Below are 13155 nucleotides of genomic sequence, written 5' to 3' on the forward strand. Positions count from 1 at the left end.
TATTTATTTGAGCTTTTTATCTTGTTTGTTTGTTTGTTTGTTTTTGAGACAGAGTCTCGCTCTGTCACCCAGGCTGGAGTACAGTGTCGCAATCTCAGCTCACTGCAAGCTCCGCCTCCCGGGTCCATGCCATTCTCCTGCCTCAGCCTCCCGAGTAGCTGGGACTACAGGCACCCGCTACCATGCCTGGCTAATTTTTTTGTAGTTTCAGTAGAGGCGGGGTTTCACCGTATTAGCCAGGATGGTCTCAATCTCCTGACCTCGTGATCTGCCCGCCTCGGCCTCCCAAAGTGCTGGGATTACAGGCGTGAGCCACCTCGCCTGGCCTTTAACTTGTTTTTGTTCATATTGTGCCTCTTAATTCTTGTTATATTTTAGAAACTTTACTAATCCTTTTAGCTATCCTTTCTTGCTGTTAGGTCATATGTAAAAGAAGGTTGTATTACTTAGAGCTTGATATTGGGAATAAAATGTAATGACTTGCTGGCATCTTTAGTCGCCCTGACCTTAAGTATATTATATGCTCGTATCTGTGATTGTTATTTTGGTCTCCCCAAACTATCCAATCTTTCACTTAGAAAATTTCCAAAGGAGAAATTGTAGGCTTTAATAGAGTTCACAGTTTTTACTGAGATAAAATTTTACATACATTCTATAAGTACTTTATTTATTTATTTATTTTTGAGACACTTGCTCTGTTGCCCAGGCTGGAATATCGCAGTGTGATCTCTGCTCACTGCAACCTCCGCCTCCCAGGTTCAAGCGATTCTCGTGCCTCAGCCTCCCCAGTAGCTGGGATTACAGATGTGTACCATCACGCCTGGCTAAGTTTTGTATTTTTAGTAGAGATGGGATTTTGCCATGTTGACCAGGTTGGTCTCAAACTCCTGGCCTCGTGATCCACCCACCTTGACCTCCCAAAGTGCTGGGATTACAGGTGTGAGCCACTGTGCCTGGCTATATAGGTTTCTACTCTAAAGCCAAGGAAATAGCTGGGAGAAGTATGAAGTGGTGTCTGTTAGTGATCACAGGTAGACCTGTTTGTTTGTAAATCACTCTAATGAATTGAGTGTGTGCTTGGTCTCTGAAGTGAATAGAAACTTCTGACAGCTTTGCCCATAGAGAGAGACTTTGAGGCCGATTAGTTGTGGAGAAAGTGACTTATTAAGAAAATGTCCTAGGAGAACTGAAAATGTGAACATGGGAGGGATAAGACATCAAAAGGTGTCAAAATATATAATAAGTGATTTGCAAATGAGTCATGAAGGTGTAGGGACTCACAGGCATTTCTATAGACATTCTCTGGGATGGCTCCCTGGTTTGATCTGGGGGATATTTTAATGGCAGACTTCCTACCATGCACACACATTCCTCATGTGGGTTAATTGTCAGCTTTATTCTGATCCTAAATTTGGCTGCTAAACTGGATTTAAACCCCACATGTATACGGTCTAGATTTGAGAATGAATTCAAACTTATCTTTTGGGGTTCTGGGAACTTTCAGGACATGAGGGTGCCAAGCCAAGATTTCCTCAGCTTTTTTTTTTTTTTTTTTTTTTTTTTGAGATGGAGTCTTGCTGTATTGCCCAGGCTGGAGTGCAGTAGCACAATCTCAGCTCACTGCAGCCTCCACTTCCCAGGTTCAAGTGATTCTCCTGCCTCGGCCTCCCAAGTAACCGGGATTATAAGCGTACACCACCATGCCCAGCTAATTTTTGTAATTTTAGTAGAGACAGGGTTTTACCATGTTGGCCAGGCTGGTCGCAAACTCCTGACCTCGGTGATCCACCTACCTCAGCCTCCCAAAGTGCTGGGATTACAGACATAAGCCACCACGCCTGGCCTTCCTCAGCTTTGATAGATAGATAGTTTGCTCAGTGAGCTAGCTGTGTTGGGCCTGTACAGGCAGCCATCTTTCTATAATGAACCGCCTAAACAGTACTTTGAGTTGTACCCACATAATTTTTGAGGTTATAAGGAAAATCAAGTAGTATTGCTAGTCTATCTGAACATCAAATAATACATCCTGTGTAACTAGGCAATTGTCTTGCAGGGGGTAATAGGTGTCTGACTTGCTAGCATTTATCATGCAACCTGAAGTTTTGCTTCATCCACAGCAGCAAGATGGAACTTATTGATGATAACACCGTAGTCAGGGCACGAGGTTTACCATGGCAGTCTTCAGATCAAGATATTGCAAGATTCTTCAAAGGACTCAATATTGCCAAGTTGGTTTTCTTCAATATCTATTTCACTTAACAATCCCAAAGGGATAATGGATTTTCTATCTTTTTTTTCCTCACTGTATTTTTTTTTTTCTACCTGCTGTCTGTTTTATTATTCTCAAAGGGGAGGTGCAGCACTTTGTCTGAATGCTCAGGGTCGAAGGAACGGAGAAGCTCTGGTTAGGTTTGTAAGTGAGGAGCACCGAGACCTAGCACTACAGAGGCACAAACATCACATGGGGACCCGGTATATTGAGGTATGTCCTCAAAACCTGAACCCCTGGACATTGAGAATGAGAATTAACATAGGACGGAAGGCTCAGAAACACTAACTTCTCTGTCTTTTCTCAGGTTTACAAAGCAACAGGTGAAGATTTTCTTAAAATTGCTGGTGGTAAGTGCCTTTTACATAATATGGCTTTAGTTAATAAGAATCTAAAAATTTTGCATACTTAAATTTAGCAAGAGTAGATACATAGGGTCATGAATGGTTTTTATTTTCTAGTGGAACATGGGAATAGATTTTCTTCCCCAGAGGTAGAAGCTTCCAATAATAACAGTGAGCTTAATGTATAACGTTTGTCCTTTTTTTTTTTTTTTTTTTTGAGATAGAGTCTCACTGTCACCCAGGCTGGAGTGCAGTGGCCTCAGCCTCCCAAGTAGCTGGGACTACAGGTGCCTGCCACCACGCCCGGCTAATTTTTTGTAATTTTAGTAGAGATAGGGTTTCACCATGCCAGCCAGGATGGTCTCGATCTCCTGATCTCGTGATCCGCCCGCCTCAGCCTCCCAAAGTGCTGGGATTACAGGCGTGAGCCACTGCACCCGGCAGCACTTGTCCTAAGGCTTGAGCCAACTTACTGTAGTTAAATAGCGATTAAAAATAGTATTATACGAAGGTGAGAAGGTGATATGAAGTTGTATGCATATGGAAAGGCTAGGTTTTTTTGTTTTGTTTTGTTTTTTTGGAGACAGAGTTTCGCTCTGTCACCCAGACTGGAGTGCAGTGGCACAATCTCAGCTCATTGCAACCTCTGCCTCCCAGGCTCAAGCAATTCTTGTGCCTCCGCCTCCCTAGTGGCTGGGTTTACAGGTGTGTGCCACCATGCCTGGCTAATTTTTTGTATTTTTAATAGAGACAGGGTTTCACCATGTTGGCCAAGCTGCTCTGGAACCTCTGGCTTCAAATTGATCCTCCTGCCTCAGCCTCCCAAAGTGCTGGGTTTACAGGCCTGAGCCCCTGTGCCCGGCCAGGAAATGATATTCTTGAAAAGAGTCAGAAAACTGCTTTCAAACGGCTACACTGCAATAGCTGGGATTGTTGCACATGTGCTTCTAATTTTTCTCTGAACTTAACACATGAGTCACCAGAAACATGGTAGTTTTGGGTCTCATAGTATTTTTGGATGTGTATTTACAGTAATACGGTTAAAAAGAGGGTGGAACAGATGCGGCTTTTCTCTAGTTATTTAGTGATTAATAACTTTAAAGGAAGTAACATGCATAAAACATTGACTGTGCTTTTTGTCTGATTGTTTTCTATACATTTATCTACTTTGTAAGTTTCTATTGCTCGTTCATACTGTTTTATAATTTCCTTTTAATGTATTATGAACATCATCCTACATCACTCAATTTTCTTAAATGTTAATTGCTACATAGTATTACATGTACCATAATATTTTGAAACATCCCTGTTGGAGCTGGGCACATGGTTCGTGCCTGTAATTCCAGCTACTTGGGAGGCTGAGACAGGGAGGATTGCTTGAGCCTTAGTGTATTTTCAGAATGGCCTGAGCAACATAGTGAGATTCTGTCTGTAATAAATAAAATATCCCTGTTGAGCATTTAGAACTCATTTCCAACTTTTGACTTTAATATGTTGTAAATATTTTTAAATCTCTGTATGTGCCACTCATTAGGATAAATCTCTAAAAGCAGGATAGCTGAATCAAAGAATTTTGGACCTTTTCAACAGCCATTTGACACCTATTGCCAAATTATATGAAGATGACTTTCACTGTGTAAAAGAACATTTGCATTCCTGCATTACAGAGCCTGGGTGAAAATTTTGCAGCTATAGAACTTAGAGGAACAGCATCCTATTAACAAATCTGCTGGTATATTTTTGCTCCAGTTCATCTTTAGATAAACTCTAAGGCTTCAAAATTCAGGACTTTAACTTTAGGAGCATTTCCAGAGTTCCCAAGCAATGTTTGATATTGTTTGGGGTCAAATATATTTGGGGTTGCTGTGGTTTTACCTAAATCCTGACATTTCATAATAGATGCATTGCAACTTGGAGATGGCAAAGTCAATTAATGTTTATATCGTTTCTGGGATTTCATTGTATATGGGCACTGCGATAAGAATTTGCTATTAGGGTCTGGGCTTGGTGGCTCATGCCTTTAATCCCAGCACTTTGGAAGGCCAAGGAAGGCGGATCACTTGTGGTCAAGAGTTCGAGGCCAGCCTGGCCAGTATGGCGAAACCCCATCTCTACTAATAATACACAGATTAGCCAGGAGGGGTGTGTGTGTGTGTGTGTGTGTGTGTGTGTGTGTGTGTGTGTGTGCACGCGTGCGATCAATCCCAGCTACTCTGGGTGGCCTAGGCAGGAGAATCAACTTTAATCTCTGTGGCAGTGGTTGCAGTGAGCTGAGACTGTGCCACTGCACTCCAGCCTAGGAGACAGAGTGAAGCTGTGTCTCAAAAAGAAGGAAAAAGAAGAATTTGCTATTAGGGAAAATGTTAGTAGTGTATGAGTTTCAAAGATACGCATTTAAGTATTTGCTATATGACAACACTGTACAAAATGTTTTATGTTGGGCAGAATGTTGCTCATTATTGAAAGTAGGTACCCCATATTTTCATTATACTATTCTTTTTACTCAAGAATATTTGAACCTTTCTTAATTAAAAAAAAAAAAAACTAACTTACTTGCAGATGGTTTTCTTGGGAGCAAAAAAGTAATCAGGAAAAGATTTTTTTAACCCAAAGTGCTTTATATCTATTACCCTACTTAATTTTCATAATTTATGACATAGGCAATCTTACAGACAAGAAAAGTAAGGCATGGAGTTGAACTTGACTAAGATTATGCCCTAGTAAGCAGTAAAGCCAAGATTGGACCCAGGCATTCTGGCTCCAGGACCTGTGCCTTTAACTACCACAATGACTTAACTAGTGATTGGCCCATGATTTAATTGTCTTGCCAGCTTCCTAAATTAAGAAGGATGTTTTATGAAAAAGGGGAGGAGTTTCAAATTTAGAAAATTCTGATTTCTAGAATGTTACTTTGCGTTCAGTAGGAGTGTGGGTCTTCATTATGAGCTCAAGACATTGGCGGGACTTTTATCACTTTAAAATCGGTTGATGTCTTAACTATTTCTCTCCCTGCTTCCTAATATTTGTTTTCCCTAGGTACTTCCAATGAGGTAGCCCAGTTTCTCTCCAAGGAAAATCAAGTCATTGTCCGCATGCGGGGGCTCCCTTTCACGGCCACAGCTGAAGAAGTGGTGGCCTTCTTTGGACAGCACTGCCCTATTACTGGGGGAAAGGAAGGCATCCTCTTTGTCACCTACCCAGATGGTAGGCCAACAGGGGATGCTTTTGTCCTCTTTGCTTGTGAGGAATATGCACAGAACGCGTTGAGGAAGCATAAAGACTTGTTGGGTAAAAGATACATTGAACTCTTCAGGAGCACAGCAGCTGAAGTTCAGCAGGTTGGTTTTAAAAACGAGTATGTTGTACCTTTGCATTAATTTCTGTTCTTTATCTCTGAAAATAGTCCTACATTGCTCATTATGCTAAAATAAAACTGGCAAAATACTGAAAGTGTAACTGCATGAAAATAGTCTTGATTCTATAACCAAGAGATAGCCGCTGTTATCCTGTACACACACACGCAAAACATACTACGTATTTTTACAGAAATGGGATACCGCTATAGCTGGATTTTTGTATTCTGTTTTAAAACTATACCTTGAAAGCTTACCTATGTCTGAAAAGTTTCATCTTTAAATATCTCATGGAAGTGCATACTTTATCTAGAAATTCCTCTAGTGTACACTTAGTTTTTTTTTCTACCAGAAGAAATTTCTATGTAAAATGCTTATAAACCTGTCATCAATTTGACTTCTGTAGCATTGGATATAGAGTGTGAGCTTTTAAGGTTTTTAATGTGTTGCCAAATGTTATTTCCCAAAAGGCTTCATCAGTTTCATACCCTGCTGGTGAGCTCTGTCCTGTTTTTACTAGCTTTCAGCATTTGTGTGTGTGTGTGTGTGTGTTTGTGTGTGTGTGTTTGAGAGTCTTGCTCTGTCACCCAGGCTGGAGTGCAGTGGCGCAATCTCGGCTCACTGCAACCTCCGCCTACCCCAGTTGAAGCGATTGTCCTGCCTCGGCCTCTTGAGTAGCTGGGATTACAGCTGCCTGCCACCACACCCAGCTAAGTTTTGAATTTTTAATGGAGATGGGGTTTCGCCATGTTGGCTAGGCTGTTCTCGAACTCCTGACCTCAGGTGATCGCTCACCTCAGGCTCCCAAAGTGCTGGAATTACAGGCATGAGCCACTACGCCTGGCAACTTTCAGCATTTTTGAGGCACAAAATGAGGCAATCACTTCCTCAAAATGTACTAAGATCTAGGCATTAAACCATTTATAGAATCTCAAGATTTTCATCTGTTCTTGACTTACCAGCTACCAGCTGAACATGTCTTCAGGGGTCAGTTTGCCTTTGTAGCGTAAATGGTATAGACTGCTTTTCCAACTTGCTCTTTACATAGCTTTTCCAACTTGCTCTATTTGTGTCCCATAGTAGAATAGTGATTCAAATGATTCCACAGACCTGCTTTGTAAGTATTTAGGATACTTACTTAATTATTTCTGTGAGTTCATCAGAGTTTTGTGTAGCTTCTGCATCCCATTGTATGTTGTGATTTTAAATAATTATGCAAAGTTAAGAACCTTTTTACCTACTAGAATGCCAAAATGATTTTTGTACTTAAGTATAGTTGAAATTCTAAATTATTTTTGTGTTCCATTGTACTGGTGCTTTTGAACCCTAAACTAGCTACATTCTTACAATTTAAAATTTAAATCTGGTCAGGCACAGTGGCTCACACCTGTAATCCTAGCACTTTGGGAGTCCGAGGCGGGCAGATTGCCTGAGCTCAGGAGTTCAAAACCAGCTTGGGCAACAAGGTGAAACCCCATCTCTGCTGAAAATACAAAAAAAAAAATAGGCAGGCATGGAAGTGTGTGCCTTTAGTCCCAGCTACTCGGGAGGCTGAGGCAGGAGAATTGCTTGAACCCTGGAGGCGGAGGTTGCAGTGAACCGAGATCGCGCCACTGCACTCCAGCCTGGGCGACAGAGCAAGACTTTGTCTCCCCCTACCAAAAAAAAGTTTATACCTTTTTGAAAATGTTCTAAGTGCTGAATCTCTAAAATGTGCTTAAGTTTTCAAACATGACACACATTCTTCCCAAACCAGGACAAAAAACTCGATGTGGTTTCAGATCTTTATTTGGAGGGAGAGTTTGTCTTATGAAATCATGGCCTAGAATAAGCTACTGCAGAGCCTGGGCTACTCTGTGTTGGTTTGGAAATAGAGTAGGCTGCCTCTCTATGATTCTACTATGAGTTGCTTTTGGGTGTGCATTTTCTCTACTTCTCCATCCTTCCTGATTTATTTAATAAGTTTTGAACTAGTCATAGGTTTTTCCACTGTCTTTTCTTCATTACTAGTCATTTTATTCAATAAATATTTGAGAACCCCTTAATTGTCAGGTATTATGAGATGCTTCACCATTTCCTGTCCTGAGTTTATTTATTACTACACTAATTTTCTATTCTTGTTCTTCTAATGTTTTTGCTGTGTCTGGATTGTTTATATAATTTCTTATTAAAGTCTTCTTGTCTCTTTTTCATGCCATTTCTCTGGTGGTGCGATTTGATTTTTGTCCCCTCTTACTCAGCAACTAAGCAGGGTGTGAGTGGGGAAATTAGTGCATGTTCTGGGGAGGGGTTCATTAATTCTTCTATGTTGTCAATTTATGGGATGTTAAAGGCTAGAGTAATTAAGTTGTTCAGAAAACCTGGAGATGCCACAGATGGCATTTGCCTAAGGACTTCTAGTATTATGAACTAGTTGGCACCACTGAGACAAAAGTGGCCAAGAGCCTTGTAAGATGAGTGTTGCCTAAGGGCAGTCTTTTGTCTAAAATTCACCTAACCTGTCATCATCCATTTCCAAGATAGCTGAATTCCATGAATCTAGAAGATATTCAAGATCTTTTGTCTTACCACAGTCTCAAATTCACAGGGAAACTAAACTACTATTCATCTTTATGGTCAAGAAATGATTCTTTTCAGTTCTTTATAACCACCCATTCTGTCTTGTGCTATTATTCAGCATTATATTTTAATCTAATCCAAAGTGATTGTTTGGCCTGTGATTCTTTTACTGGGTCATTCTCTATTTCTTGGGTTTGGAGGTGGAGTATGAAGGTAATGAGGGGAATACTGTGTACTTAGTGAAATGATAATTTCTACTTTTGCTACAAAAGTCCACATTTAGTGATATGTTCAGAATTGTATACAAAGTGGCAGCTTTAGGGATAACAGTCCCTCACAGATAGTGATACATTGTTACAGGTAGACACTAAGTGTTTAAGTGTTTTGTGTTGTGTGTGGTGTACGCCTCACCGTGTATTTGACACAAATAAGTATCATGCTTTCCCTGCTGGAATGCATGAATCCCTTTCTCCATTACTTCTCAAACTTGCATGTACTTGTGAATCACTTGAAGATTTAGTTCAGATGAAGATTCATATTTATTAGGTCTGGGGTGAGCTGGATTCTGCATTTCTAACGAGCTTCCCAGTGATGCCATTGCTGATCTGCAGAAATCAGGGGAGTAGCATGGCTCTAAATTACTTCTGTTTTGCTTTGAGTACAGGTGCTGAATCGATTCTCCTCGGCCCCTCTCATTCCACTTCCAACCCCTCCCATTATTCCAGTACTACCTCAGCAATTTGTGCCCCCTACAAATGTTAGAGACTGTATACGCCTTCGAGGTCTTCCCTATGCAGCCACAATTGAGGACATCCTGGATTTCCTGGGGGAGTTCGCCACAGATATTCGTACTCATGGGGTTCACATGGTTTTGAATCACCAGGTAAGAAAGATACTTAGTGGAAAACTTATTCGCTTTTTCTCACTACATATGAGAAATATCTAAGATATTAGATAATCTATTAGAAATATCTAATATTAGATATTAGTCTTTGATAAATAAAATTAGTCTCACATCTAATTAAAAACTATGTAATCCTCAGTTACACACTAAGTCTTTAAGGAAAGACTTAACTAAATACAAGAGGTCTTTAGAATGAACTGAAAATAATGCTATCATTAGTAAAATAATTCAAATTCAGCTTTGATTCCTTCATCACATATATCCATCACATTGTCGATAGCATCAAGTAGGCACGACATATATTATCAGTCTTGACACAATTTTTCTTATTTTGGCTGTTCAACTCTGCAACTCTGCTGTAGTGTTACAGCAATCATGGATGATGCTTATTTTAACAAATAATCATATCTGTTCTAGAACATTTTGTATCCATAGACTATTTAGAAATGGCTTATTTCATATTGAATATATACATGTTAGACATCAAATTACATTCAGTAGGAACCAAACTCAGTGAGGACTTGTATCCACATCACCTAGAAAGAACAGTATGTGTGGATCATAACAGGCTCTCAAATGTATTAATGAGTGAGTTGCTGAGAAGCCTGTATCAAAATCTAACTGAATTCTTCCATATGCAAATGTAAAATATTTCCTAGCTTATTGTCACCTAATTTTTGGTTAAAGAAAATTATATTTGCTGGAAAATTTAACAGTATTTTGTGCTGTCATAAGCAGGATACAATTCTACAAACCCATAAGCCAGGTGGTTCTACTTGAAACTTTGGAACTTTTTTTTTTTTTTTTTTTTGAGACAGAGTCTCACTCTGCCATCCAGGCTGGATTGCAGTGGAGCAATCTCAGCTCACTGCAGTCTCTGCCTCCTGAGTTCAAGCAATTCTCCTGCCTCAGCTTCCCGAGTAGCTGGGATTACAGGTGACCACCACCATTCCCGGCTAATTTTGGTATTTTTAGTAGAGACAGGATTTCACCATGTTGGCCAGGCTGGTCTCGAACTCCTGACCTTGGGCGATCTACCCGCCTTGGCCTCCCAAAGTGCTGGGATTACAGGCGTGAGCTGCCGCACCCGGCCTGGAACTCTTTATTCAATGCAAAGCTGTATTAATTTTTGAAAATGTTTTCTGAGGATTAAGGGTTGAATATAGGCTTATATTGAAAATACTGAATTTTTTTTTCCCTAAATTGCTAATTTCTCACCTTTTCACTTGGAGATTTGGTCACTTTCATAACTGTAATCTTGTCTTACTGGAAAGCCTGTGCCATTGGATACAAGGAATCAGAAACCATCCTGAGCCCTTGCCTTCTATACCAGTTTTCTGCATCAGCACATGCTCATTCTAAATCTTCAGTCAATATTAATATTAAATTACACAACTTGTTATCTGACCCTCTCAGCATGCTTCACTGGTAGGAGTTCTTTCGAATAAAATTGCCCACATTTAAGCATCACCAGGGAATTACTTGGTTTCTTACTGAGTCACCACTTCTAATAACCCAGAGGCCATTACTCTTTGATTAACAACAGTATTTGTCTCTCTTTGACTCATGTGACCTATTGTGATCACACTTGGGAAAAGGTTCTTAGATGATGCACAAAATTTAGATGATGCACAAACTCTTAGCTGCCTTGAAGATGTTAGGTTTCCATCTTGGATTGGGTTTGTTGCTAGTTTCCCTGGTATGGTAACTCTAATGGTAACTTGCATGGTAATTTCACAGTCCTTAAGAGACTTATTGAGAAAACCATAAAATAAGAAAGTAGTCCTATAAGCTGATCATGTCTTTTTCTCCCCCATAAAATATTCATGCTCAATAAAACTAAGGCGTTCTACCTCTGGAACACAAATCTACAGGCTTGGTTTGAAATAGGGGATTTTAGCAAGCTATTACTAATAGAAAATGTCTATCAGTAATACCTGTTTGACCAAGGTAGAGCTGTAAGGAGTCAGAGAAGGGCTCCCAAGCAAGGCTGATGATACGTACAGCTCTCCCAAATCATCACTTGGCCTTGCACCTCCCAAATTCCTTGCCCCCAAGCCACATTCCAACCTAGGCCTCAGGGATGAGGGAAGATTGAAAGGGATATGGCAGGTCAGTGATGGACTGGAACTGAGAGCCAAAAAAGAATACCGGTTCAGTTTCCTGTAGGAGGCTACATAAAGCTTCAGTGCTGTTTCTGTTACTAGCTTTTCTCAATTGAATGAGATTTAATCGAATTTTTCAGAAGAGAAAAAAACTTATATACGATCCTATATTTTGAAACCGCAGTCACAAGGAGACCCTTTCAAGCCCTTGTAAATCTGATACTAATTAACAGAAGTGAAAAAGGCTCATTTTCAGCTATGAGCTCTCAAAACTGTTTCTTAAAGGTTTTGTTGGCCATTCTGTTGATCAGATGTTGAAATGCAAGTCAGGTTCCAGCAGATCACACCATCACCCGGATTTTGTGGCTAAAATGTCTGTATTATGGGTGATTGTCACTTTGCATGTTTTGTAAGCAACCATTTCCTTGTTGAAGGAGACAGTCTCCTTTTGTTTTTATTCTTCCCCCACACACTCAGGGCCGCCCATCAGGAGATGCCTTTATCCAGATGAAGTCTGCGGACAGAGCATTTATGGCTGCACAGAAGTGTCATAAAAAAAACATGAAGGACAGATATGTTGAAGTCTTTCAGTGTTCAGCTGAGGAGATGAACTTTGTGTTAATGGGGGGCACTTTAAATCGAAATGGCTTATCCCCACCGCCATGTAAGTTACCATGTAAGTTTTTCTTGGGTCTTGGCGCTATTCTACGCTATATGCTGGTAGGTGCTTAAGCTGCTTTCATAACTTTCTGTGCCCCTGGTTCTTTCTGAGGCAGGTGAGGTGGTTATATAAGGCTCTCCCATCTGTAATCAGTAGTATCTGGTAATCATTTAAGACCTTGGTTGTGGACACCCATAATTAGAGATGCTACAAATACCTCTTTCAAATTATATTCCTGCTTTTCCAGTGATAAGCACTTGATTTCTGAAGCTTAGTGTGCTCCAGATAAGCACTGACTCTGGGAGGCAACCTGGCTATATAGATAATTTTAGCACGCATTTAAAGGCAAAAGTATGGCTGGATTCTTTTTCTTTTCTTTTTTAAAACATTAACCTTTAAGAAGGGCAGTTTGATGCACATGTTGCATTTAACTTTTTGAGCATCAAGTATTTTTTGAACATTTTTGAGCATTTCTATTGCTCTCCAGGATATCTGGAATGAGCAAGTTAGCAAAAACAAAAAAACAAAACAAAAAAACCCACATAGATTAATTAGCCAAAGTTTCCATTGGATCACAGGATCAGTGCTTAATTTCAAGCCATGCTCTTGCTCATTGGCACCTGGGTGCAAGCCATCTGGAATCCTGTTTGAGGGGAATAAGCCCTGTAGTCTACGAAGTTCTAGTTAGTGAATAAGGAACATATGGGGATCTGATGTTAAAATTTGAGTCTTTTTTACACAATTTCTCCTTTAAGTAAGATGTACCTTCTTAGGCCTGTTGGGTATGTTTAAAGAATATAGTATTTGCAGTACAGTTCAAAGATAACTAAGAAAGTACACTGGATTATGTGCTTGATTCCAATAAAGCGGGGATTTGGGCACCTCACTTTTTAATAAGATGGACCTATACTAATAATCTTGTTTGGTAGAGTATTATTTGTAGAACTTTCAGTGGGGCTT

The 13155-nt window shown here is 40.1% G+C and overlaps 1 protein-coding gene across 6 annotated transcripts in view; it reads left to right on the forward strand.

Moving 5' to 3' along the window:
• ESRP1 (epithelial splicing regulatory protein 1) overlaps window positions 1-13155 on the forward strand; it is a 67911-nt gene that overhangs the window by 21209 nt on the left and 33547 nt on the right. For 3 of the 6 annotated variants that reach the window (XM_063643461.1, XM_055286796.2, XM_063643462.1), the window contains exons 7-12: window positions 2118-2228; window positions 2350-2482; window positions 2577-2619; window positions 5650-5951; window positions 9190-9408; window positions 12012-12210. In XM_063643461.1, the coding sequence (XP_063499531.1) occupies window positions 2118-2228; window positions 2350-2482; window positions 2577-2619; window positions 5650-5951; window positions 9190-9408; window positions 12012-12210 (1007 nt within the window). The remainder of the gene's footprint in view (window positions 1-2117; window positions 2229-2349; window positions 2483-2576; window positions 2620-5649; window positions 5952-9189; window positions 9409-12011; window positions 12211-13155) is intronic. The other 3 variants (XM_055286794.2, XM_055286793.2, XM_055286797.1) reach the window with 1 other exon arrangement.

The sequence above is a fragment of the Symphalangus syndactylus genome, chromosome 7, assembly GCF_028878055.3.
Source record: "Symphalangus syndactylus isolate Jambi chromosome 7, NHGRI_mSymSyn1-v2.1_pri, whole genome shotgun sequence".
NCBI lineage: Eukaryota > Metazoa > Chordata > Mammalia > Primates > Hylobatidae > Symphalangus > Symphalangus syndactylus.